General features: G+C 38.6%; 1 protein-coding gene across 4 annotated transcripts; it reads right to left on the minus strand.

Moving 5' to 3' along the window:
• Window positions 1-5,848: 5,848 nt before the first annotated feature.
• Window positions 5,849-27,197, minus strand: myom2b (myomesin 2b). 4 transcript variants are annotated; one of them, XM_072464484.1, is made up of 39 exons: window positions 27,057-27,177; window positions 25,698-25,801; window positions 24,519-24,576; window positions 24,281-24,435; window positions 24,114-24,200; window positions 23,125-23,213; window positions 22,754-22,804; window positions 22,512-22,676; window positions 22,084-22,245; window positions 21,872-22,013; window positions 21,167-21,366; window positions 20,798-20,851; window positions 20,591-20,718; window positions 20,268-20,451; window positions 20,025-20,199; window positions 19,826-19,947; window positions 19,517-19,704; window positions 19,301-19,427; window positions 19,010-19,188; window positions 18,514-18,628; window positions 18,260-18,422; window positions 18,068-18,174; window positions 17,345-17,389; window positions 16,862-16,998; window positions 16,553-16,697; window positions 15,816-15,878; window positions 15,492-15,559; window positions 14,135-14,248; window positions 13,946-14,033; window positions 13,427-13,465; window positions 11,943-12,048; window positions 11,360-11,426; window positions 10,871-10,967; window positions 9,875-9,911; window positions 8,887-8,909; window positions 8,735-8,790; window positions 8,579-8,668; window positions 6,869-6,994; window positions 5,849-6,246 (listed from the first exon to the last, which is right to left on the minus strand). In XM_072464484.1, the coding sequence occupies exons 2-39, from the start codon at window positions 25,778-25,780 to the stop codon at window positions 6,019-6,021; spliced, it is 4,263 nt and encodes a 1,420-aa protein (XP_072320585.1). In that variant the 5' UTR covers window positions 25,781-25,801; window positions 27,057-27,177; the 3' UTR covers window positions 5,849-6,018. The 4 variants fall into 4 exon arrangements, with proteins under 4 accessions (XP_072320585.1, XP_072320586.1, XP_072320587.1 ...); XM_072464485.1 differs by having other exon boundaries at window positions 25,698-25,796; window positions 27,053-27,149; XM_072464486.1 differs by lacking the exon at window positions 25,698-25,801 and having other exon boundaries at window positions 27,057-27,081.
• Window positions 27,198-27,279: the final 82 nt, after the last annotated feature.

The following is a 27,279-nucleotide window of genomic DNA, read 5'->3' on the forward strand; positions in this document are numbered from 1 at the left end:
GTAAAAACATGTCTTCTGTATCGATGGTACACCATTTGACATAGATTCTGACAGTTTCATCTCACACAGGTCTGGAGGAGTTTCTGCCAAGCCTTGAGAACTAAGGTGGGCCTCTCATCTGGATTTCCTCCTCAGACTAACGGGCAGTGTGACGGAGCCAATAAAGATCTGGAAGCCGCTCTTCGTTTGGTTGCTGCCCCTAACCCGTAAATAATCTGTCTGTAGTTGCTGCTCAGAATCCTTCAAATTGGAGTCAGTTTCTTCCATGTATATAATATGCCCACAACTCTCTTCCCTCTGCAGCAACTGGTATGCAGCAGAAGTACAAGAGGCTCAGCACTGCAGTAACTCCTCACCAGTTTGTAGCTGTTTGGCAGCAGTTATTTTGACATTTTTGTGATCTTCATTTCATACTTTACTTTTGTTCAGGACCCACATGTTTATTCTGCCTCTCTTCGCCTTGCCTGCCTGTCTACATCTTCTCTTACAGCTACTTACCAGCTAATCTTTATCTGCTCTGGTCTCCAGCTTGTGCCAAGCCACAATAAATCCACTTGAATCTTTTGATTTTGTTATTGTTTGCTTTTTGAGTCCTATAAGTTATATGTATGTATGTATGAATGAATGTATGTATATTTTACACATACACATTTATATATGCATGTGTGCGTGTGTGCACGTGCGTGTGAGTATATATATATATATATATATATATATATATATATATATATATATGCACTCCAAAGTCCCACCATGTGGAGGCAAGCAGGTGTAAAAGAATAATTTGGCCTATTACGGTGTGTCTTCTGCCTGTGAGTGTGGCCTTTAGCCTCAGGAGGAGACAACACCTGTTCACCACAACAGTTCCTTCACAAAGTCAAGAAGAACACTGAGCTCAAACCAGAGGAAGAAATCCTCCTGCTGCAAAAAAAAATCATGGCTGTACTTCAGACTCAACACTTTAATTTGCCTTTGCGACAAGGACATAATAGCGATACACAGCTTTTAAAAAAAATAAAAACAAAAAAAAGATTGCAAGATTATTTCTTGCAATCTTCTGAATTTCAACATGTTATCCATTTTGTTTGCTCTGCGTTCAATGTCATTCAACAGTATCAAACAGTATTTCTTAAACAACCTCAGCTGGAGGGCTTTCTCCTGCATATTCTGAGTGAAGTCAATAAACAGCTCAGCTTCTTGTATGCGAGGCTGTGTCACACCACTTTTGGGTGTGAATAGGGTTTGTTTTATATGTGCATATTTGAGGAAAAACAAAGACTTCAGAAGTGTCAAAAACAATTCTATCTATCCGGGTGTCTAGGTGGGCGTGTCTGCAGAGCTACATAGAATATCTAAACTGAGTAGACACGAGGATGCAGATAAGTGAATCCGATCAGTGCAGTCATCGGAAACGTCCACAAGCAATTTCACAGTGATTGGAGAAAAGAAGATGAGCAGGAAGCAAAAGATGAAGATACTGAATGAATGAAAGACACAGCAGTGAATATTCACACTATGCATCTGTCCAAGTAATTTGGAAAAAAGATTATATAGACATTCTAAATTAGTAATGGGAAATTTGGATCCAAATGGCATCATGGGCAGCTGCACTATTATAAGTGGCAGGAATATTTGTAGTTGTGACAGCAGCAGTTTTAAGACGGGTATATTACTAGTACTGTTGTAAATACAGAGTTCACATTGTTACAAAGGTGGCTTTGAACTTAGTTAATTTGTCAGATTGAAGCGTTAGATTTCCAACAAAGAGCTGTTTCTTATAATTTTCTGCTTCAGCAAATAATCACACAACCTTTTGTTCAAACATATTTTTCCATTCAGTGTATTTTATAGTTTACGTTCAAAATAAAAAGTACAAATAAACTCTCTCTGCAGGTCCTTCTTTCAGTCCAGATGATTTATTATGGGCTGTTGACGCTGACAATGTCTCCAGAGTTAACGCATGTACGGGCCCTGGAGTGCTCTGTGAGTGGACAGATAGCAGAATGGCAAACAGGCTTGGTGTCCTTGGACCAGAGAGATGCAGGATTTAAGGCTGAATGTGGTAAATAACCAGTGGACTGTTATGGGCCGGGCTGGTGTCAGATACTGAGTCACTACATTTGTGTGAAAGGAGGAACATGCTGCAATATACTGCACCACGATAAGGCCACAGGTAAAGCAGGCCTGAAGAATAAGAAGAGGTCTGGACTTCTGGCATAATCTACAGCAGTGACTTAGAGTGCCTCCTAAATCGGGTACTAGGCAAATAAATCTGTTCTAACCTATTATTATTATTTGTCTGTTTGGTAAGGATAGTGCACGTTAATGAAGGATGGAAATGTTGTAAACACGGCGCATCGTAGCGACAGTCTTATTTCCATCCGCTGTCTCACCATCGCTCTCTTTCATGATGCATCAGCGTACACGGACACTGGATGCAAGGTGAAGTGTCTTGCCCAAGGACACAACAGCAGTAAACACTTTACTCACTTCCGCCCCACTGTGACACCTAGAATTTCCATTTTAATAATTGTAATGATCTTCTAAAACATTTGCTATATAAAAACTATAGGATAGAGGGAACTTTTTACTCAAATACTATTTAACTTCACATTTATTTAATATTTGAAAGCATTCCATACCCAAAGGACCGTGTACCCCTGGTTAGGAAACACTTCTCTGCAGCATGAAAATACTGACTTATGAAACTGGTTTAATGAACTGCATGCATATGGTTTTATTTGGTTTCAGCACCACAAGTGACTGACTTATTTAAGTAAGTCAGTCACTTTCTTCCCAAAGAAAACAAACGCTATAAAAAATATTCGTCCCAAAACTTTGAACAAATGAATTAATAACCAAGATGTGGCTTCAATCTTTATGAAGCGAAACAATAGAAGTTGGTGTTATCCTTTTCAGTCTGAATTAGAAGAAAAGCTCACTGAGGAATGCTCAACCTTAAGTATTGAAACGTGAGAGTTTTTACAGATGTCGGCCTATTCAATCATTCCTGCCATCTCCAGTTAAATCTCATATTCATTACTGCATGCATGTAGAGCTTTGTGACTGATGTGAGTGTCTGCTGGGACTGGGCGGCTGACATACTTGATGAATCAGAAATCAACTTCTTCGTGAGCGCCTTTGTGCCGTTGTAACGTGGCACGCCACACACACTCTGTTTTGTAGGTAAATGAAATGGTGAAAAGCAAAAAGGATTATATTTTGGACTCCTGTTGTAGCTTTAGATAATGACAAAAATGTGTTATTGTTGAAATGGTCCACGTAGCTGAAACAAACAAAGATAGGGTGAACTGATGGTAGCAAAAAATGCTGCAATAGTAAAGGAAGTTCATGCTCAGTGACTTTCTGCCAGATGAGTCCCACAGTGATGCACAGAAGACAATACATGATAAAGGATAATATGATGAAATGATGAAATGTGCCCTACTCCCAGTTTTACATTTTTGCCATAAACCTATCGCTCTAAAATGTCAATATAATATTTCGGAATTCCTACCAGTTTGATCTTTTTTGCTATCTGACATCTTAATATGCTCACCTTTTTCTGCTGTTCTTGTTGTTGTTCTTGTTGTTGTTCTTGTTGTGGTTGGTCTTGTTGTTGTTCCTGTTCCTGTTGTTGTTGTTGTTGTTCCACACATGCAAAATAATGCATGCAACTCTCCTATTTTAAGTCACACCCTCAAAATGTCTCCCCTCACATTGTTTGAATAGCACAGCTTTAATTAGGACAGACCAGTCTATCTGTGTGTCAGCCTAAAGTGTATTATCAAAAGCGCTCGGGCTTTACGCCATGTGACCACACTGCCCCCGTGTGGCCGGCAGCGGGAGGAGACTGCTGTGTTTGTCACACTCCAATGACATGGGGCTGGTATATTTGGAAACACAATTTCATGCTCTCAGTAAGAGTGAGCTATTTCATTTAGATAGGAGCTGTCCATATAACTGTGTATGTGCGTGCATCTGTTTGCACCAGGGCTGTCGGAGCGATTGGTCCAACTTTACGCAAATCATAGTGTTAGTTGTCATGGCAACATTAGGATCCCGCGTAATTTTGATTAAAATGTGAAAACTAATTAAAAGTCAAGGAAATCATCTCATAACAGATGATCAGCAAAACATCAAACTCCACAATCCAGACTGCAGCCACCATCACACAGAGAGCAGTGAATTCTGTTGGTTTATGCAATATTGTGGCAAGGTTTAAGGTTTGAAGAGGCGAGGAAAAAGATGATCACTAAAATAAATTGAAAATGTATGGTGATTTTATGGGAACATGATGAAAACCTGATTATCAATTATTATCGTGAGTTTGAATATGGTGTGTTATCTACAACCTTAAAGTGAAGATTTTTTTCTGAACATTGCAACACTTTTCTTTGCACATTATTCCTGTACGCCGACACCATGTACTACCAACTGTCCTTTGTAAAACTGTCACATAATAATTCCCCATTTAAAAAAAAGAAGAATGTGCTTTTCACGTCCTATTCTCTATTTCATTCAGCTCATTCCTAATTAAGCTCACGCTGGAAAGAAACACTAGGATCAACGCTAGAAGTAACACTCAACAAAAGCAGTCTAGCAGGTTTTTTTTCTATATTGCTTGAGTTATGATCCATTCTCTACTTCTTTCCCATTAACAGAATGAAAGAAAAAGCAAAGTGTATTCTGTATTCTTCTATTAGCAACTGCCAAGACACAATGCATTTAGCCTGCCCTCCTCTCTCTCTCTCTCTCTCCCTCTCTCTCCTCCATCTGCTGCTCATCCCTCATTTGCTTTAATAAACCACAAATCTTATCGGCCATCTTTGCTGTCTCTGTGTCCTGCATGTGGACACTAATCTAAATCTGCATGAGGGAGCAGGAAAAATACAAGATTTATAACTCATCTTAAGATAGATTCATTTTTGGAAACCAAAGTAGTTCCTAAAGGATTTGATGTGTTTTCGAAAAGTCCTAGTTTCCAGATTTGCTATTATGATATAACTTAAGCGTTATATTTATTCAATGAAAGTTTCAAACAATGTCAAGATTGGGCATAATTAGGTCAGGAATGATAAAAGCTAAAAAAAAAAAATAATTCTATGTGGAACCAGAAGATTCAAGCATTTTGGAGTATATATTGTGCAAATGTTCAAATAGATTTTGAGCATTTACCTCCAAACTAGGTCTAGAGCAGACTTGTAGTGGCATGTCCACACGCATTTGCATGTATTTAACAGTAGTGATGTCTGCGTGGCTTCATCCCATGGCAACTGTAGACTGTGAGTTATGTAAATTAAGCACTTATTTATCTCTGGATAAAACTAGTTTCATGGTCAGCAGACAGAGCCAAGTCATTGATCATATGCACAGCTGGCCCTCCCTACAGGCAGTGCGGCCCACCTCTCCGACAGCCACCACTCTGGCCTCGTCTTCAAAGGCTTGTGGCTAGAGCGTGTGAGGAGAAATCAAGAGAAGTCTAATGCATTAGAGGAAACACAGGCGTTTATGGGGATTTGATGTGTCTACAAGTCTTCTTCGTTCACAAATAGGGCTGTGATAATTCTCTACGGCAACTATCCTCATACTTTTCATGCCATGTACAAACTCAAAACATATTTGACTTACCAAGTATAAGCTAGTTTTAAATAAATGAAATCAAGAACAAGATGGTGTAATCCCGGACCGACAAACCGAGTTAAATCTGCACTTTATGAATTAAGTCTAAAACACCTGGATCCACAAAATACAAGACTACAGAGAACTACAAACAGACGCTTTTGTATCATCAGCAGCAATTTACTACAGTAGAGTATATTACTACTTCAATAAAAGCCATGAATACTTATTTTCCAGCAATTGCTTTATTTTAATTGCAGGTTTATTTTATTTAAGATATGTTTCAGTCATTCTTTCGGATTTCCTTGTATTATTTTGTTTTTGTCAACAGGTACAGGCCCAAAGGTGTCATCAGTAAAGGGTTTCACACATTTTTTTTTTTTTAAGGGACACGTTCTACTTCCTTCTTGTGGGAGTAGGGCTCTTCACTCCTCTTCCTGCGGCCTTGGGGGTGGGGCTTGATGCAGCAGAGGAGGGGCTTGATGCAGCAGGGGCGGGGCTGGGAGCAGCAGACTGGGTTTTAGGCTGAGGAATCTCGATGGGCTGTTTTGGAGCGATGATGGTCTTGGGAGTCAGGGTTGGTTTGGCTTCAGGGATCTTCTCACCGTGGCGGTACACACTGACCTGAAGACGAGCAACAGCAGTCAGCGGATCATGTTCTATATAAATAGACTCTGTCAGGTAGCTTACCAAGCAGAACTGGGTTCAAAACACAGATCAAAGCTCAAAGATATACAATGAGACAGTGTTTTGGTTGATGTTATATAAAGTGTTATGATCCAAAGAAGTTTCTTTACAAAAAGGAGGACGTAAAGGTAGGTTTAAAGAGTTATAAAACTGGAGAGTCACACGTCCGTATATGGATGATAATGATAAAGCAGTATTGTATAAAAGTTAAATTTGTATGAAGATTGGACTTAAAAAATATAAATTCACTGAAAGAAGAAAAATCACTGAAAGTATAATTCATGAATTTAACAGTGGACATAATTATACCTTTATGTTATAACGTATATGTTAGTACATTTTCAACATTGTAATGTCAAACTTTTTTCTCTGAAAAGTTGCCAAGCCTTTTTATTTATTTCACAAAGTCTTACAAATGAAGGTCAAAGAAACGTTTTAAAGCCTTACATCAGCTCCATAACAAACATGATTTGCTATATCTAACTTTTAAGCCCCAATAAAAGTCACACAAAGTCAGAAATATTTCATGGCTTAGAGAAAAAGTAGTTATGACACTTACCACTATATCCACGGACTCTCCTCCATATTTGTTCTGGACAATCATGGTATATCTGCCTGAGTCCTCCATAGACACACCTTTGATTGTCAGACTGGCAAACTTCCCCTGATCCAGAGAGACCACGTACTGCAATAAGAGGGACGAGATGGATGGAGTTAAGCCTTTTAAACATGACGTCACTTGAAAGTGTATTCACAATGTCTCACAATACAAACTCATTGTCTGTATTAGTTTGAGTGACAAGCCTTTGGTGAAAGCTGCGTTCAGGTCATATCATATTATAAGTATATTATATTATAAAATCCACGAAAACAACAAAGACGCATATACAAGGAAATAAAACATCCATTTCCATCCACTTTTATCTAAAGATGTGGCTCTGACTCATGGACTGTGAGTAGTGCTGCACAGAATACATAGACCTCTTAACTTGCCCACTCAAAGCAAAGGTTCTGTGGACAAGTATTGTTTCTCAAGTACCACTTATACAAGGCTAATTTCATTTCTATTAAAAAGAGAAACACTTGTAATGTGTGGAATTAAAGCTTGAGTGCTTGCAAATGCCGTGTTAACAATGTTTGCCTTTTTACATTTTTATAGGTATCAGCAATCATTTACTCATTTATATGTCATAGCGTTTGACTCAGTGCTTACTTGTCAACAGTAAACAAGCGTTGGCCTTATTTAATGTGCTTTTATTGCCTGGAGACAGAAATTCTATAATATAATTGTTTGTTTCATATTATATAACTATTCATCTCAAGATGGAGGAAGAAGGACCTTGGAGTAGAGGAAAACCCATCACTGTGGACATCAGCACTGACTTTAGACAGACTAGTACCCAAAGTAGAGTGATGCGTAGTAGATTCAGCCTTCACTGATCACACAGACAGATCACTTGTGTAAATAATCAGGATTAAACCAAAAAGCTAAATTACAGTAAAGATTTTTATCTGCGAGGGCCTGTGATTAGTGTGATTGGTCAAATTAACTATAAAATGAACACGGCACCAGTAGTAAAAACACTCTTTTATGTGTTCATTAGATTTATAGAAATTTCCCCTTCAAAGCAGGTGATGTATTTTAGATCAAACGTAATTTTAAAAGTTCAATACCCAACAGCTTTTAGATTACAGTATATTAGATTTATATTGATCCAGAAAGAGTTCTGGGAAATTGTTATTCGTCTTTCTCATTTATTTCTTTTTTCTGCCTTCATAGAAAATGTTATTTGAGGTAAATAAAGTAAACACAGAGAATGCACTTCTAGGTAACTTTAGTAACATTGCAACCACTCCCATAAACAGTGAGTAGAAAACATGATTATAAGCTCAAGATCCATCAAAGTAAGGTTAGTCTGCTTTGGCGGAGGAACTCATTTCTGCTTCAAAAGGTATTTATTCTCATTTTTGTTGAGTTAAATACAAATAGATTTTCGATATGCTGTACTCTGTAACTAATCCACCAAAATACACAGCCAAATGGGAAAAATGCTCTGTTAAACTTGACAGATTAATAGAAACATACTGTTGCAGCGAAGGCTTAATAAGGTGATTAATCATGGGGAAGCAGGGCTGGTCTGATGCTACAGCAAAGTGCAAACATGCACAGTGTAACTACATGTGAGAGCTACAAACATGTATTTTTATTGCCAGGACTCAACTTAGTCAGAACTAAAACATAAATAGGACCCAAAGACATGGACCGTACCTGATCATCGGGCTCCACCTCTGCTCCATTCTTGAGCCACGACACCTGAGGCTTGGGGTCGCCACACACTGTACATGTTAAACTCAGAGTCTGAAGACAAAAAAAGAAATATCAGAGAAACATTGTCATATACACATACAAATGAACACGAGTTACCTTCTTCTCCATGATTGTGACTACATCGGGCAGGCCTCCAATCACTTTACCACGGTCTGGAACAAACAAAAATTCCGTTACACCTTTAATCTCTTCTATGGATGAACTTCAGTAAATATCCAAAAGCAATGGCAGAACTGAGGTGAACTCACTCTTTTCAGCGAAGGCCTCAGCCCTGCAGGATAGAGAAAGTAATTATAAGTCAAAGACACAGTTTTTACAAATGCACTTGTTAAGTGTATTTTGGCCACACTGAATTTACATTTAGAAAGCCGGCCTTGTAATAATTGTACCTCAATCGAAATGCTGGTACACTATCTAATTAAGTAAAGGAAAACTCTGCCCGGCCGTGAAACAAGGTCAAATGCCATCCACAGGGGCAGATGGCTTTAAAGAACAACCCTCCTTTTGGCACTCTCCATCGGAGAGCAACATGGTGTCATGTGGCTCCTCAAGTCTTTCCCTTAATTGTTTCTATTTGAATCTTAATTACAAATCCCAGTGTGGGAGGCTTTTAGTGATAGGATTTTCAAATGATGTTTCTAAAATTATTTTGCAGAAAAATTCATTAAGCAAAGGATTAAGATGGACCTCAAGACCTCATCTGGCTATTTCCACAACAAGACTATAGAGCAGTTTAGCAGGAGAGCACTTGATTAAATTATTAAGAAAAATGACTTACGGATCCTTGGGAACTCAAAATAGAGCCTTGCTGTTACTGAAGATTTGAAAATTCAACTAAATTATGTAAAGCTTATTTTTATGTTGTGTTTCTATCCTTGGGGCATAAATTAATGCCTTCTTACAAAGGATATGCTGGATACTAGGTCAACAGGGATACTGGGTTAACAAACGCAGAGTTCTGTGAGCATAAGATCTGCTTAAAAGGTAATTTCAGGCCAAATTGAATTTATGTGGATACAAATACAAGAGAGCATCTGTTTCTAAATAAATTACAACTAAAATAAGGAATGCTGTTACCAGCTTGTAAACAGAAAAGGTCTTGGGAAATCATTTTGCATTACTTGGAGCTTTCAGTGGCCCGCAGTGCTGAAGCAACACATATTCAAATGGGAAATAAAATGTAATTCATCATTAGCACAAATATCCACTCGGCAGGTAAATGAAAACTTTTCTTACTTGAGTTTCTGGAACTCCGCATAGGCTTTCTCATAAGCTGAAAAAAAACAAAAGAAAACCGTTTTCACAACTTTTGGCTGAACATTTACATAATATTCCCCTCAATGAATATGATTTATTTGTTTGGGTTTGTTGAAGGTGGACAGCATTTGTTATGACAAGTATAGAAATCCTCGGTGAAGGCGAAACACAAGCTGACAAGTGTACTGAGAGGGAAACAAAATGCTCTGTACAGCTGAGCAGAGGTGTTCAGAGGAGTGACAGTCTCTCGTTCAACTCTCCTCTCGTGGGCTTAAAATGGATTTTGCTGCGAAAACATCCAGTGTGCTGCCCCAAAATATATGACTTCTAATCTGTGACTGCGAGTGAATAAATGTCACAAATATGTTTCGATTGATTGATGGTGTGCAGTGTAACTTCCGCCACCAGTGCGTCTCTATCCAGGGAATCCTTCGCCTGAATGTTCCACAGTATGACATTGTGTGTTTATGACAAGTGTTTTATTCACAAACAAATACCTTGTATTCTAAATGTGACTAACTCGCCTCTGACCTGTAACTGAGCCTGCTTGCTTGTTTAATGCCCTACTGGAGAACTTTACTACTAGTGTTGGAATTAGTAAATTAACTCATTACTACATGTTTACTTTGCCTAAATGATTAAATACAATACAAAAAAGTCAAGGCAAAGTATCTATGTAATGTACGTACTTATTTTAAGATATGCATGGGATAAATGAGTACCGGTAAGTAAACATTTTAAATTACTTTCCAGGTCAGAATGTGGTAATAGGCTTTAAAAAAATACATTTATGCTTTTTATTTTCTGTGGGAATATTAACAGTAAACTATAACATATTTTGATCATAATTTGTTCATTGCAAAACACAATATTGACTGCTTAATAAAAATAGATTGTTGAAAAATTGCAGTGTGACTTTCTTTTTACTTTTTACGTATCACTTAAAGGATAATATGTCCCTTAATGTGTACTGACCTTCACCACTCAAGTCCAGGGTTCTCTTGTTGGACGTTTCAGGGTCCGCAATCACAATAGAGTACATTCCCTTGTCCTTGTCCAGCGGCTCAATCACCTAACATCAAACCAACACCAAATTAATACTCATAAAATGTATTAAGAGTGTTAATATTTATCATAGATTTTAGACGGATCACATGAGGAAAAGCTATCTCTTGGTCTTTGTCAGATTTGTAGATGATAACATAACATTTAGAGTATTCATAAGAATAAATCATCCTTAAATAGTACCTGGTGTGAGCCTTTATCAATCTAATTAACATATCACATATCAAAACTTGCTTTTATTTTGTATGAAATAAACATCTCTTTGAAGGCTGTTTTATCAGTTTAATTGATTCTATTATAGTCCTGGCATCACCTTGTTTAAAGCCATCCATTAGAACGCTCTGTCTAAGGGTAATTTATTGTTATTTGCAGCTTTATAATGTTCCATGTGTGACCTACCTCCATTGTTGCCATAGCAGAGGTTCCTCCGATCACAAACTTGTCATTGTGGCTGAGTTTTGTCTCTCTGAAAACCAGAGAAGAAAGGACATCTTAAGGTATAGGAATGCTCTGTTTGATATGACATACAAAATCATGCTCACATGCTTGCGTCAGATGTTATGCATAAGGATAATATTTTCGCTGTACAAACACTCTCCTCCAAACGAATAAATGGAGCAAATAATTAAGTACCACGTCCTCAATTGGCCTTAACGTCCTCCTTTTTTGTGTGTGGCTTTTGTTCTCTCTCCCTCTGTGTTGTCTCTCCCTTTGTGTCTTATATTGTCTTGAGTACTTTAAAGTCCACCAAAATAAGCATCTTTAGAGGGAATGATAGGGATGTGATTTTCACCGCAAAAGGAGTAATTTTATAGCAATAACAAGAACAATGAAAACCCTTGCCAGTGGCCATCACAAGTTTTATTATGTGGCTTATTGTTTTCCTTTTCGGACGAAGGAAAGGAAATTAAAGTGTCCGTGGTTAGTACCCTTAAAAGAATCTATGTCTCTGGGTAAATGGACTGCTTTTGGAGTGACTTACCCGTGAGACCAGGTGATGTTCATCTCGGAGGTGTAGTACTTCATGTGACATTGCAGCTGAATACCTGTTGCTGTGCAGTTAATCACAAGCTCTGCGGCAGTGGCTCCTACAAGAGGCAATTGAGGTCACACGGGTTGTTCAGGGCACTCTTGACATCAGCATTATACATATATTCGATCTGCTGCCAGGAAGCTATGAAGTCTTTTATCAGCTGGGAGTAGTAAAGAGGTTAGCAATTCTCCTCAGTACCGCCCTAGTGAATCAAGGTACAGATGCTTTTTATCTATCAGATCCAATACCAGTAAATGAAAGAACGAATAGTACCGTCTGAAGGTCATCCACTCAGAAGCAATCTTAATATCACTGTGGCTGTTTTAACATCCACAGCCACAAACAATGTATGAAACGCAAATAATGATTTCTCAGTAATTCCCCGGCCAGCCACGCTCACATACCTTCACAATACCTTTTAATAAACAAAGGGTTTGGAACCAGATCCTGTGTCCACAATGTTGGACTGGCCGTGATTGAAAGGTGAATTAACCAATTAGAGAAACGCAAGGTCTGATCATGTCTAAACAAACAGTGCTTACGGTTAAAAAAGAAAAGCAAATACGACACACAGAACTGAGGAACAGCTCGAGCCTCTGCAGACAACAGTGGAATCCGTCATTTTCTTACATTTACACATATAAATTCACCAAATAATCTTGAAATCCCCACTTTCAGTCTATAAACTCGAAGATTACGGTGTGTTTGTAGTTCAAGCTCCAACTCCAACCAATGTGTACTGTTGAATCTTTGGGAAAAACACTGCACCCTCCCTTAAGAATAAATGTTTTCCAAGTTTTGGTAGTGGTCCAAGAGGCTGATGGAGCAGATGCATTACAGTTAGCTAATGTAAAAGGGAATTTTTCATATAGTGTTACATAATGTTTCATGACATTGTTGATTCATTCATGAGATAGAGTAGATGTAATTTATCTTTATTTGTGCCCCTAATCCGTCAGAATCTCTACGGTTGCTTCTTAAGTGATTCTGTATGTGGTTCGTGTGTATGTTCGTCTTGTTGCATTGCCAGGGTTCCCTAACATCCCTGTAATGAACTGCGCTCCCTCAGCTTCCTCGGCTGTAACTGTCGTTGCCAAGCTGTCAAGTGACAATCTCTTAAAATAGGAGTAAGATGCTCCTCCACACCGTCACTATGACAGCAGTGGCAGAGGAATTTTAACATGATTTCAACACATGGCGCTGTGATGGCCAAATGCCTCTGCCTGCCTCAGAAGTGAGTGTGCAAGGCCACGCAGGAAAGACAAACCCGCAGTGCAAAATCTCACACTGAGGTAAATTTAGATTTTTTTTTTGCACCTTCAGCTGTTGATAATGATGTTTGGCACAGCATTCAAAATCAATGTGTCTTAGTGAGCCAATAATATGACATGTATTGTATCTTGTGTGTAGGCGTGAGTGTGTTTGACACCTACCTGCCAGCTGGCTTATCTTGTTTATGGCATCCTCAAACACTGGAATAGAATAATAGACAAGGGGTCAGGAAAGAGCGCCCTCCAGTGGCATCTTAAAAAGCCAAACCGGAGATGAACTTTTAATTAAACCCTACAGTGCCTTAAGGATTTGTTTGCCTTTGCTCAGCTAACATTGTACTTAGCAATTTATGCAAATGGATTTCTATTTTCTGCCTTAAACAAAAGGATGGCTTGATGTGTGTTTGCTGGTTAATCTCCCTCTTATGGAGTGATTAAATACTCCTGATATAGTGGTTGATCTGAAGAGGATTATAGCTCATGCAGAGTTTATGGAGGGGGCATTCAATCTGGGAAATTAAAATGGATTTACTCCTGAGTAAATGCTGTCGTGTAGAGCCACACTCTCACAAGAACGCTTTTAAAGCTTTGCAAAGTTTAAGGCTTTATAAACTTCTAGTAAAGGCGGACTCATTTGAGTTTCGTCAAAAACACGCGCATTCTTTTGGATTTTGAGTTTACCTTTTCCAGAGACATCAATTTGGCTCATATCTTTTCCTCTATCATCACTGATAATGGCTTTGTAAATTCCTGTTGTCTTCAGGGAAAACTAACAGAAGATATTGATAGATAGCCCAAGTCAAAAATGAAAGCAAACAATACCAGAACTGTGTTTTATTACAGTAGCAGAACAAATGAACTTAGTATTACCTGTTTGATGGGGAGTTTGCAGACACCTGATCCCAGATCGGGTTTGACATCAGGGATAATCTCTGTGTCTTCTTTGAACCAGTGGAACTCAGATTCTTTCTTCAGATTAGCAACCTGCCTCCCAGAAAATGCAATATTAGGAACATCACTGAGAGTAAACTTCTATTTTATTCAAAAAATAATATTTTTTCAATACATAATATGTATTGAAAAATTATTATTTAATTTAATTTATTTAGAATGAGCAGTCAATGTGGAAATGACTTAAGATAAGATAAGATAAGATATTCCTTTATTGTCCCACATGGGGAAATTTCATTGGTGCAACGCAGGTAGATACAGAGGTAGATACAGAAGAACAGATCACTTATAGGAAGTCTGAAAAACACTTTCAGTAGAAGATCTTCTATAAATAAATAAATAAAAACTCCCATAGACAAATAAATAAATAAATACATAAATACCATTGCATGTGATCACGACAGTAATTGCACATGAATATGTGTCACGACAGCACATAGATTGCACATGAATTTCACAGTAATTGCACATACGACAGAATTGCACATCAGTATTAGGTTAGGTCAGTATTGCGCCGGGATAACGTGACGATCTCCGGGTAAGACGACTGTTCTCCGCAGTTTCATGAGTTCCTCCTTTGTGGAAACGCGGTACGGCGCCGGCCGGGGGGCGGGGCCGGAGCCGGGGGGCGGGGCCGGAGCCGGGGGGCGGGGCCGGGGGACTCGGAGCCAAAACACATCGCAACGACACGACGAAAACACTCAATCCAGCCGAATAAAGTCAAAACAAGTTAATTTAAAGCGATTCCAGTGCGTGTCCCGATCGTTCGTGAAGTTCCTCTTTCATATAAACGTGTATATAAACGTGTACCGACGACACGCCGTACTTTAGCGCGGCCGGAGGGCGCGGGGAGGGAGGGGCTGGTGGGCTCGCTCGGAGCTAGCTCACGTCACAACAACACAACGAACGCAACGAAAAACGCTCAAATCCAGCCGAAAAAAGTCAAAAACAGTTGAATTAAAAAACTATTCCAGCGCGTGTCCCTATCGTACAGTAAAATAGAAAAAATATACTAACTATATTTACAAAATATAGGAGATAAAGCACAATAAGTGTGAGAAAGAAGAGAGAGCGTTTACACCGGGCTGCCAGCTGTACCAGCGCCTTATGACGACTTCATCAACAAATTACAAATATCAGAATTAAAATAGTTTCTTCAGCATTATAAAGCATTTAGTTGGATTAAACTTGCTCTCTCTGAATATGATGTGCAAATCTGATCTACATTTGTTTGTATTGTTAATATGGTATAATATTTGAGTTGTGCTTTGTGTACCTTGCAGACCAGACTAACAGAGCAGTCATCTCCAACCTGCAGTGACAGAAACTCACTGAAGTGGGGTCCTGATGGGAATAAAACAGCAGCAAGTGAGCCTAAACATCATTATCCACCTCCTTCGATTGCTTTAGCTTTACTCCCTCTGCATCCTAATCCCTTTTACTCCACATGTTTAAGGTATTCGAGCTTTAACTCCTGGCTGATTTCTCCTTTAAAATTAGCTGCACGCCTTGTCACTCAGGAAATATCCAAGCAGCCAACTTGCCTCACATGTTGTAAAGTAAAGTTCATATAAATTAAAAGCAACGATGTGCTGCTTACCCTCCTTGACTCTGATGTACTCCCTCCTCTGATAGTCAGCTTCAGCCAGCGCTGCCTTGAAAGCTGTGCATAGATAAAGATGCATATAAACACTGAATAATTAGGAGTTCAAAGTGCTGTCAGCGCTCCCTATAAATGAATTTAGTGAATTATCAAGCTAATTCATTCAAAGGATTAGAACACAATCATAATTAATTAATGCATTCATCTACATTTTGATACAAACTTGTCTTTAAGTTGCATACATATCCATATCATTAAAAACCTTGCATTACAGAAGTGTTCCATAGGTGGTGTGCTTTTTAAACAAAGGAAGTTGTTCTCTTTCATAAGTGTATTTAGAAAGTGTAATTAAATTTGAATGTAGCTATATGTGTTTCATTGTATTAACCTCTAAAGATTATATGAGCCTGGTGATGACAGTATTCTGGATACTAACGGAATATTCCAGTGAGAATAACCGGGATACTGTCATAACCGGCTTATTGAAATCAGGATATGGTGTGTACATGGACAGACACAAAACCAGGATACTTAAAAACCTCATGGTAACCGGGTTATTCACTCATTGTACATCTTCAAAGCAAAATGCATTTCAAAAGTTCTGGCAATGTTTAGAATAAAATACAATACAGAACTGATTGAAAAGGAATCCTGGCTATTTTTTACAGTTATTCATGCTTTTGCAACAATACCAGAGTAGGTGCATTGCAGTACTGTGACTTGTCCCTACATACCATCTCCAATCAAAACCAGAGAGCTCTGCGCTTTGCCACCACCGTCTGCAATCTGACAGGTAAATGTGCCTTCATTTTCCTCGGTGAAATGGTCCATGATGAACTCGATCACACCTGTGGCGGCATCATGACCCATCTTGTTTGGCTGGAGACAGAAGAAAAATACAGAGCTTAATTATACTCTTCTTCACAGTAAAATCGGCACTCAAAATAAGTGTCATTTCGTAACAGAGGCACTGATATGTCATCACACGTTTATCTCAGTAATGTATAGATATGTTTTAAATCTTTTTGTGTTGTGCATCTTACACTGGCTCCGGACAATTCCTTATCGTTAGCAAAGAATTTGTAGGTGACATTTGATGAAATCTCCTCAGCCTGAAGCCAGAACCTCATTCGGCCTCTTTCCAGAATCTTGTAGTCCAACTCGGTCTTCAGTGGGATGACTAGAGCACAAGAAGGTCACCAGGTAATTACATTTGTTGACTGATTATTTATTAAAGCACTTAGAGATGAGAAGAGAAGTGCAACGTGATGAGAAAGAACAGAGAGGCCGAACAGTAGCCAGGCAGGTGATGCAAAAGTAAGTAAGACTTTTTTTGCTGATCAAATGAAATGAAAATATTGAAAGGTTCAAAGGCATTGAGAACAAAGAATAGCGATGGCAAAGAAAAACAGAAATGTGGATATAAAAGAAGGATGAGGACATTAAAGCAGTGATGCACAGAACGTATAGTACAAGAACGGAGATTTGGACAGCCAAAGACAGATAATAAAAGAGATTGAACCTACTTGGGTGTCTGATATCATAGCTCAGTGCCAGCATCTTAGCCAACTCTGAAAGAAAAGAGGAAAGTGTTTAATTCCATTCAGCCAAGAGCAAAAAAAGCAATTAAAACAGAGCTTACTTTTTATATGCAGACTTTAACCCTGACTTAGGATGGGGAGCTGATATATTAAGGCCATTTGGAGGGGAAAAGTTAGCGCTGGAATTAAAATTGTAGGAGATAGAGAAATAAAAGACTAAAGCAAACAACCACAGGGGAGAAGACAGAGTCGTCTATGTCTACCAAAACAAAGCAGTTCAAAAATGGCACTATTTGTCACTTTGGGAGACTTGACTTGAGAGTTTAATAAATGAAGACACAAAGACTAGCAATTTATGAGCGGGTCTAAATTAAAGTATAAAACTCTAGGCTAAATAAAAACACTTAACATCTTTCAGAGTCGCATCATATAGCCTAGTGGGCAATGGTGCAACAGTAAGAAAGGAGCATTGCACCACCAAAGTCTTCTCTGAGATGCACAAAAACACTTGCAGCCATACTGTGTTTCATCTGATGTGGATTATTGCATTTTCCTTTTTCAGACCTTTTTACATTGAACAGGGCATCCGTATAAGATACTACACTCTCTTGTGCGGGTTGTGTTTGAGGGTTTTCTCATTTCATAAGTAATTTTAATTTAAAATCTGGTGTCTTTATAGCATTTATAGTCTTTTGTGTAGAATCATACCTTCTGCTGAAACTGAACAGCTGGAGGAAACTCCATCAGTGTTGGTGACACTGACAGAGTATGTGCCAAAGTCCTCTTTGTCGGCGTTGGTAAAGATCAGTTTGGACCTGTTGATGGAGACAGTTGGGGGTGAGATGGCCTGGACTTGAACAGAATAATAATATATATGTGTTTTTCTTTCTATACGCTCACAGGTTTCCCTCAGTCTTTATCGCTAGTCCTTTGGAGAAGTCTGTGATCTCTTTATAATCTTTCTTCCAGATGAACTGAGAGCCTTCCTTTATTTGGCAGGACTCAAAAGAGAAAACAATATCACCAGTCTTCTCATTCACCGCACAGCACACTTCTTGGGAGCCTGGCATATGACAAAACGAAATGACAAATTTTAAGACATTCTTTCCATTAGACAATTATTTAATTAACGAATAATAATGTGATAAGTGCACCTTCCAAAGCCTTGGTAATCACAGGGTCAGAGGGCATTGAAGCCATTCCCTTTCCAGCTGCATTTGCCGCACGGATTCTGACCAGGTAATTAGCACCAGCCTCCAGACCTGTTACCTTTAGTATAATGTAGGATGTAAATATTGATGAATCCATTTATGTCTTACAAGTTGCATAAATCAGCATGATGACAAAAACATTGTTAATGAGCAAAAACAGTGGTTATCACACTAATCATACTAATTAATACATTGCAGGCCCGTTTGATGAGTAAGTATTCAAACAATCCACTAGATGTCAGTGTTACACAAGCGTGTGCTGTCTCTACAGTGAGTCCAGCTAGTGGTGCCCTTGAACAAGAGTTGTTGAAACTGTAATGATATTGATTGAATATTTTAGACGTGGAGTTCAACAATCCGTAATTATTATGGTGATCATCTCATAATTCTCACAAATGTTCAATAAAATAAAAAGCAGTTAATAAAAATATCATCTGACCTTGAGGAAGCGTTGAGTGACAGCTGTCTCATTAGCTGTGGTCCAGTCAGAAGAGCCAGTCTTAGCGTATTCAACATGGTACCCAGTGATGGGTCCAGAACCAGTATATAAAGGTTTTTTCCACTCAACCACAACTGAATTATCTCTGACTTCACAGAATGTTAGGTCATAGGCAGGACCTGGCATAAACAAAGAAACGCTGTTTTGTTACAGATTATCACATCTGGAGCTTCAGGCGTTTTTATCAGTTGAATGAAGGTAAAACAAACAAAACATAGCTACATTACTGACCGGGTTCAGGCATATTCCAAGCATCGCAGGTTAAATCAGCTGAGTGTTTTGAAGCTGGTCCAAGACCGGCAAGACTGGCAGCATACACATGGAACTGATAGACAGCGCCTGTGGTCAGACCCTCCACCTAAAAATCACAAAAGAAAAAAAACATTCATATTTCTACTGACAAAATATGACACATGGAATAAAATATGGCAAATATTACAATGCTACCTTATAAACTCTTTCTGTCACTGGGGGAATATGGATCTCTCTCCATACACTTTCCCCACTCCGTCTCTTGTCCACATAATACTCCTTAACCTTTGACCCTCCAGAGTGAAGGGGCTTCTTCCAGTTCAGGACCATTGAGGTGCCGTCACAGTTCAACAGAGCAACGTCGTAGGGGGCAGAGGGAGGGGCTAAAACACAATAAGCAACATTAATGTGAGCCTACGTCATTGTAACACCATTTTGCTATTGCTGTAGAATAGCTAACAAAGCACTGGTCAATAGAAACATCAATAAACACAAAGGACTGACTCAGGGCGGCCTTGACCATAAGTGGGGAAGACTCCTGGGACTCATCACTCAGACCCAGCTCATTGATGGCCTGGACACGGAAAACATAGGTCTCTCCGGTCGTCAGTCCACTCACCACAAACCTGAACGCCAAGAAAATTCCTTTTAAAACAACATATGCACAAAATGCAAACAGCAACTTAATGGATCTAAAACCAACTTGGTGCTCTTGTGTGGTTTGTGGTTGGCAGAGGTCCAGTCCTTAGAGCCTTTCACGCACTGGTCAATGTAGTAGCCGATCAGATTGTTGGGTTCCTTAGGGGAAGCCCACTGAATAAGCAGAGAAGTGTCCGTCTCTCTTGTAGAAACCACCTGACCAGGAGCGGATGGCACACCTAAACACAATTACATCATTTTTCACTCAGGTTTGCTTTTGAGATAAACTGAATCCAAATTTAAAAACCTTTGAGTTCCTGAGTCTCTACGGGCTTGGACGGCTCGGACGGCTCACTGGTACCATACATATTGGCAGCCAAAACCCTGAATTGATATTCTTTTCCCTCTGCAAGGTCAAAGACGGCATAACGTGGAGAGCGAATGGGCACCTGAGTGTTCACACGCTGCCAAGCACCACTGCCTGCCATGGACTGGAATTAAACATGCAAAGATTGGTTAAATACAGTCGTGATAACCGACAATCCTCACTTAAACTGATTATTTGAATGGTTCATAAAAATTAAACAGCGTAATTTACAGGTGATTAGAGTGCGAAAATGAATATTTTACCTTCTCTATGTAGTACCACATAGGAGCCTTGCCAGAATATGGAGGGGCCTTCCAGCTCAGGACAACGTACGTTCGGTCAGTTTCAGAGGCATAGATTCCGGTCGGTGTGGCTGGTGGCAGTCCCTCCTCTACAAAAACACACAATGTTGTCACAAATCAACTCTTTATTCCAGCTAACATATATGTATGTACTGTATGTAATCGTACCTTCATGGTCATCATGGTAAGACACAATGTCCAGTTTTCCACCCAGTTTTTTGGCTGAGCAAGATAAAAATTCAGAATTATTAAGACAGATGATTAGGGGTGGATTTTATCGTAGTAGAAAAATGAGCACAATGCTAACATGTACACGCCTTGAATAAAGCTTTGATATGTTAATCGAGAAGCGGGAAACAAAATAACACAAATAGCAGCCGGCAGTAAAGCTCATGATTATTAATGTGGTAATTTTGTAATTGCTTACTTGCCTAATTGCTTCTGTGATGTATTCAGTTTATTTAAATCAATACCAAAGTGAGGCAATAAAAGAGGCAGGCACATTGGATAAGAGTAATAATCTACAGTGAGACTCACTATGAAGCCTCTCGAACTCGGTGGGGTCCAGGGCGGCGATGGGCTCGGACATACGTGATCCTTTGCTGATGCCATGGGAGTTTACAGCTCGCACTCTGAAGTAGTAGGAGTGGCCTTCAAACAACCCAGACACTGGGTATTTACAGATTTTAATGGGGTGATCATTGCACTGGGTCCAGTTTTCTGTTCCAACTTCACATCTGAAAAACACAAAGAAAACAACAGAATGCATTTAAGAGACAAAGTATTGACAAAATACTCAATTTGACTGAGGACAGTACATCCATTCAGTATAGTTTTTCAAATAAAAAATACAAAACAAAAAAATAGAACAAGACACAGAGAGCAAAAAGGCACAAATAAAAAGAACAACAGTAGTTAGTCAGGCATTTGTTCCCTTATATATTTATCCCAATGTCCAGCAAATCTGTGAATTTTCAAATTCATAATAAATGTTATTTCAGTCCTTGTCATCCGTTTTCTTGGTTTTACTTTTTTGCTGCCGCCAAAAGTACATTCCAGGTATCCATTGTTTGAGTTTTATGCCCTTTATTCAAGTTATATTTCACCAGAGAAAATATATGTGGTAAATCATTAATGTGAACAGTTGGTTGTCCATGATTTTTTTAGTATTGTAATAGGCCTTGTAGATACCGCTTGGATCATCCAAAGTAATAAAGACATAGACCAAAAGTCATGACTTACTTGTCCACAAAGTATCCTATGATTGGACCCTCAGTCGTGGTGTTGGGAGGTTTCCAGGACACAATCACATAGTCTCTGTTTGCATCATGAATCTTGATGTCCATAGGAGCCCCGGGAGCATTGGGCGCAGGGGGCGGGCCATCTATAACCAATAATGAAAAGATATGAATTCGACAATTGCTCAAGAAAATGTCAAAATTAATGTGCCTTACCTGCTACAGAGACAAAAGCACTGTGTTCAGCAATTCCTCCTCTAGTAACCATACGCAAGGTATAGAGGCCCTCATCGTCTTTGTACAGGTCGGGGAGGGTCAAAGTAGTCACTCCCCTGCCAGTCTCAATCTTCACCCATTTAGAATCAGCGAGGCGAACATCTGGGAATAAAACACAGAAAAGAGTCTTTTATGGTACAATTTTTAAAGGGTAATTGACCTAACTATATATAACTTTATGTCTTATTTTACAACCTGTTTCTAGCTTAAATGAATAATGTACTGCTAATGGTCTATAAAATAATGCAATTTTTATCTGTTCACACCGATAGTTAAAGACTTGCTGAATTAGGACAGAAGATAGAATTGCAAAGGTAATGCACAGAGCTATTATTTTTGTAGTTATGATGCTATTATCCAAAAGTTACCATCTCTGTACCACTGTGCCTCAGGCTGCAGGTTGGCAAGGTTGGGACTGAGTGTCATTGTGGCAGTCAGAGAAGCAGACTCCCCCTCAGTAGCAAAAACTGGACCAAATGACTCCAAAAATGTAATACTGATTTTAGTGAAGGTGATCTTTGGAAGCATTGCAGCTAGACAAGAAAAGAAACAAATTAATGGAAGGTGAAACACAAAACATTGTGACTGATCGTAATATTTGGTGTCCTACCAGTGAATGGCATCCATCCATAAGGGCAGATCTCCTCCTCTTGTTTGAACCCTGCATAAATACACAAAACACAGAAGGTTAAAACTGAGCGTTACAAATGTTAAAGGACAACAATATGTATAAAGATTACATAAATATGAAAATGAGTTTCAAAGTGTCAATATAAATATGTATTTGAAATGGATTCCTAACATGATAATAAGTCAATGTTAGAAAATGTTATGACAACTTTCACAATATCCAAAATACTATTATGATGCTGGATATGTATATTCAAACAAATGTAGCTGTCTTTTTTTTTGTCTGTTTAAGTCTTCACAGGATGAATTGTGTTTTGCATGCACAGAACATCACATACAAATCTGACTTACTTTTGACAATGACTGATGCTTGAGTGGAGGCCTGTCCATGCAGATTACCAGCCACAGCAGTGAATTGTGCTGTATCATCAGTTGTACATCTAAGCAAACACAATAATACACAATATTATTCATACACTGTATGAACTTCAATTAAATTCAATTTCATGAGTAGGGCCATTAGTAAATGAAAGAAATGACTGTAGACGGGTGAAATCCTCTGTCCAGAGAATAAAATCTGTGTGAGGAATGCTAAACGATGGGTTGGGGAGGCATACAGAATTACTATGATGGCTATTGCATCAGACAGCTGAGTTCTGAATACATGGTGTAATTATATGAAACTAAGAAGCTGTAGGGCTTATCACAGAACTCTAGTCAAAGGTTAACAGGAGTTTAGTATTGCATTCAAACAAACCACACAAACTAACAATTTATCTGGCTGCAGAAGTGTAAAGGTTTTAAAAGTGACTGGGAGCGGGTGAGTGTAGGAGCCCCGCAGTATCACATAGCACTGAGGTCAGCTCTCGAACAGCTGAGACTCCTGAGGCTGGAGGGGCATACTTTTAACGGCCCCTCCACAGACACACTGTCAGCTGACTCGCACACAGTAACTAGCAATGGGCAATACCAGTGCTTATTGTTTTGATTCCATACCAAGTATTGTAATATCCAATACCAATGAGTTTTGTTTTAAAATGCATTGAAACTACTCTACTATAAAGAATTCTACCTTGGGATTCAGATGCTTTTATAATTTTTACCTCACCCCAGCAAGAACTGATCTCAAATTAAATATATCTACATGTAAACTAAAATATAAAAAAAACTGTATTAAAATTTGATAAGATTTTTTGTTGCTGCAAAATTTTAAGTATTGAAATGTTTTTCATAAGAATTGATACTTTTCAAAACCTTGTTAGCATCAAAATATCAATCCACATGCCCCACTGACACTGGTGAATCTGGTTCTCATCTTCCTGATGTCTCACTACATGTACCTTGGGATTTCCAATGTGTGCACTCGACCTTTGGATTGGACGAAGTATTTTCCAGAAGACATATCCAGAGTGACGCCATCTCTGTACCTAAAAACAAACTAAAACATTTACTCACCCTGACAACAATACAACACATTATTGATAAATGATAGTAATTATCAACTGACCATTTCACAATTGGAGTGGGGTATCCCTCAACTGTACAAAAGATTTTAATAGGAGTATTTTCAAATACTGTGTGGGATCTGAGTCGGACCAGGAACTTTGGACCCCTGATCATGGGCTCCTCGCGCACATACTTGTCCAACATCTTTGACCTCACCTAAATAGATAAACAATACACAATTCAGCAAATTATACTTGCAGGAATAAAAGCAAGAACTCTAACAATGAAGTGATGGTTACCACTTCCTGGATGCAAGCTCGTGTTTTGTACTCATATTTGTCCTCCATCGTCTTAGAGCTAAACACACGCAACACATGGACATTAATGACAAAACATAATGTGACAAAAACAAAAAACAACAAGAAGAAGAGCGAGAAGAATGAAGACTGATGTAAGAAAGATTAGTGAACTGCAACGCTCACTGTCAAGGTTTCATAGATTTCTTAACAACATTTTCACAACACAGTGCAGCCAGTTGACACACCCACTGAGTAAGAAGGAGTAATGGTTGGACTCATACAGTTGTTTTCTTCCCAACAAGCTTAAAGCGAGGTCAATTCAGAATGAAGCTGACAAAGCTAATGAGTCATGGATTGTGAAAATTATATTTTTGGGGTTAGCCTTTTGACTTTAAATGTGGAAGATGGTATTGCTGTGGAGGTTAGTGGTACAATCTAAGTAGTTTTATTTAATATTTTGTAATGTTACAACAGATTAAATATTTGACTAAATACAAAAGAACTGTCATTGTAGTCCTTCTCCTAGTGTAAGGATTGGTATATAACCAAAATATATTTTTGGTAGTAGCTTAAAGGATTGGTGAAAAGCCTAAATTTGTCTGTGAGTGACTGCAACAACAGAACCTTGTTTGAAGGCATATGTGCATCAAGCCATAGCATTCCTGAGCACACTGGTAAATGTAAAACATAAATTCTGGCCTTGAAAAAGAGACCGTTTGGGAATCAAAGTACAATCTTCAGTTATACAAAAAATATTATTAAAACTGAAATTTGGGTAAGAAGATGTAAATGTAAGCAAGATAAATTATTTCATGGTTTGTTAACCACACGTGTTTGATCTGTAAGTTAACACACTAACCATGTTGTTAGCTCCTTTGTTACCTAGAGGCAAAGCATCAGTAGCTGAGATGATTATAGGTGACACATGAACTACAAATAAACTTCAAGTCAACTTTAACATGGCTACTATTCTATGAACACCAAAAATCAGCTGCTTTAGTAACTATGAGCAAAACTCACTACTGTTAAAGTATCAAGATTAGCTGGAGTTTAACTAGAAGCAAAACATACAACAGTTAAAGTATCAATATTAGCTGTTTTTTAGCTACGAGCAAAACTTACTATTGTTAAAGTATCAAGATTAGCTATTGTTTAGTCGTTATGAGCCACAGAAGATACCTGCTGTACTCCTTAACCACATATTTGCTCTCTTTGTGATGATAATTATGGTCGTAGTATCCAGGTTTGATCCACACCGACATGATAACACTGTGGGTTCTGACCTGTTGAACCGTAACATATATCATACAGGACAAATAACAACACAAATCACAGAGACAGATACTGACAAAAACAATACGATATGAACTTGGAGTCCACCTGTAAGGGATGCACATAGTAGCTAGCCATAGTATAAACAAGATGTGCAGCTAGTAAACACAGAGCTTGTGCTGCCATGTCTAAACACATACTGATACTCTGTGCATCGATTATTTGAGTGAAAGGAGGTGTGATATTCAGCACTGTCAAAAGCACTCTAAATAATTAATTAACCCTAGGATCTGACCCAAACTGCACTTACAAGACCATAAGCTCACAGGAGAAAAGGATCATCTTTATTATGTAAAAAGGAGGCTGACTTCCAGAACCCCAGCTGATTCACTTTAAGAATCCCAATAAAAGGGTTTGAATGTAAAAAAAAAGAACTCAACTAAAGGTTCAAATAAAATAAATAAAAACAATAAAAAGAGATATGACATCTTCATAACTGTGCGTGTTCAAAATGTATTAAATTGTTTAATTATTAGTGCATTGTTAAGAGCAGACTGGTGATTACTGACATGTGGTGCGTTTAGGTTACACCTGCTCACACTGCTGTGCATCTTTTAATTTCCCTCTGGTCAAAATTGAAGGTGAACTGAAACATTAACATGTTTTTTGGGTATGGTAAAATGTTACAATGATCATGGAGCCTAACCCTAAATAACAAAAACTATAGGTAAGTAATCAGTGGGCTTCAGCAGGCGGCTCATATTTTAAAAGCACTGAAGTAGCAACACCGCTCCACTCCAACCACAGTGTACCAGCAAAGATGCCTATCAAAGGACTCTCAAGTCACACTGACTGTAACTGTAAACCACAAGAGTTATCTAACTATAACTGTACAAATCCCCTTAATGCAGTGAAGTAAGTAATACAGACAATGTAGACAATAATACTCACCCAATAACAATTAAGTCAGAGTTGAAAAGTGCTTTATTAATCCAGTTTAAGAGTCAACATGTGTTGACAACATGTGTTGACTCTTAAACCGAACAGAAAAACAACTGTTGTAGTCATGATCATTACTTTCAAAACACCATTTGTTATTGCATATCTCTTGACACATTGATTAGGCCTTGTTGAGAGACCATAACATCGCCTTTAGATCCCTACCTGATCTACCTGTTGTACTTACTCCTGAAATGTCAGCCTTGAATCTGACATATATAACCATCCAAATATATATTATGAATAATCAAAAGATGTTTTACTTACCCTGTTAGATCCCACTAGAGCAACTTCGGCTGTCAGCCTGAGTCCACAGGGAGTCAGCCTTGTTCCAGGTCAACGAAACCACCACCCGTCTTCACCGACCCCCACCTGGTGCTTCTTGAGGCCTTATAAGGTGAGAGCTGCCTATATATAACCAGTATCCTTCAAGACTCTCCGTCACTAACTGCGAAACTACAGTAAAACACAGAGACAAAAAATCCACAGA

The sequence above is a fragment of the Eucyclogobius newberryi genome, unplaced genomic scaffold, assembly GCF_026437365.1.
Source record: "Eucyclogobius newberryi isolate DKJ021-1_F unplaced genomic scaffold, fEucNew1.0.hap1 SCAF_5, whole genome shotgun sequence".
Taxonomy (NCBI): Eukaryota; Metazoa; Chordata; class Actinopteri; order Gobiiformes; family Gobiidae; genus Eucyclogobius; species Eucyclogobius newberryi.

Bases quoted from the DNA above. Each gene is read 5' to 3' on its own strand.
- myom2b (XM_072464484.1), bottom strand. From the start codon at position 25,780: ATGTCGGTGTGGATCAAACCTGGATACTACGACCATAATTATCATCAC. The intron at 21,367-21,871 runs GTAAGTCATGAC...TGTGTTTTTCAG, and splicing joins ATAGGATACTTTGTGGACAA to ATGTGAAGTTGGAACAGAAA. The intron at 8,791-8,886 runs GTGAGTTCACCT...TGTTTGTTCCAG, and splicing joins TGAGGCCTTCGCTGAAAAGA to ACCGTGGTAAAGTGATTGGA.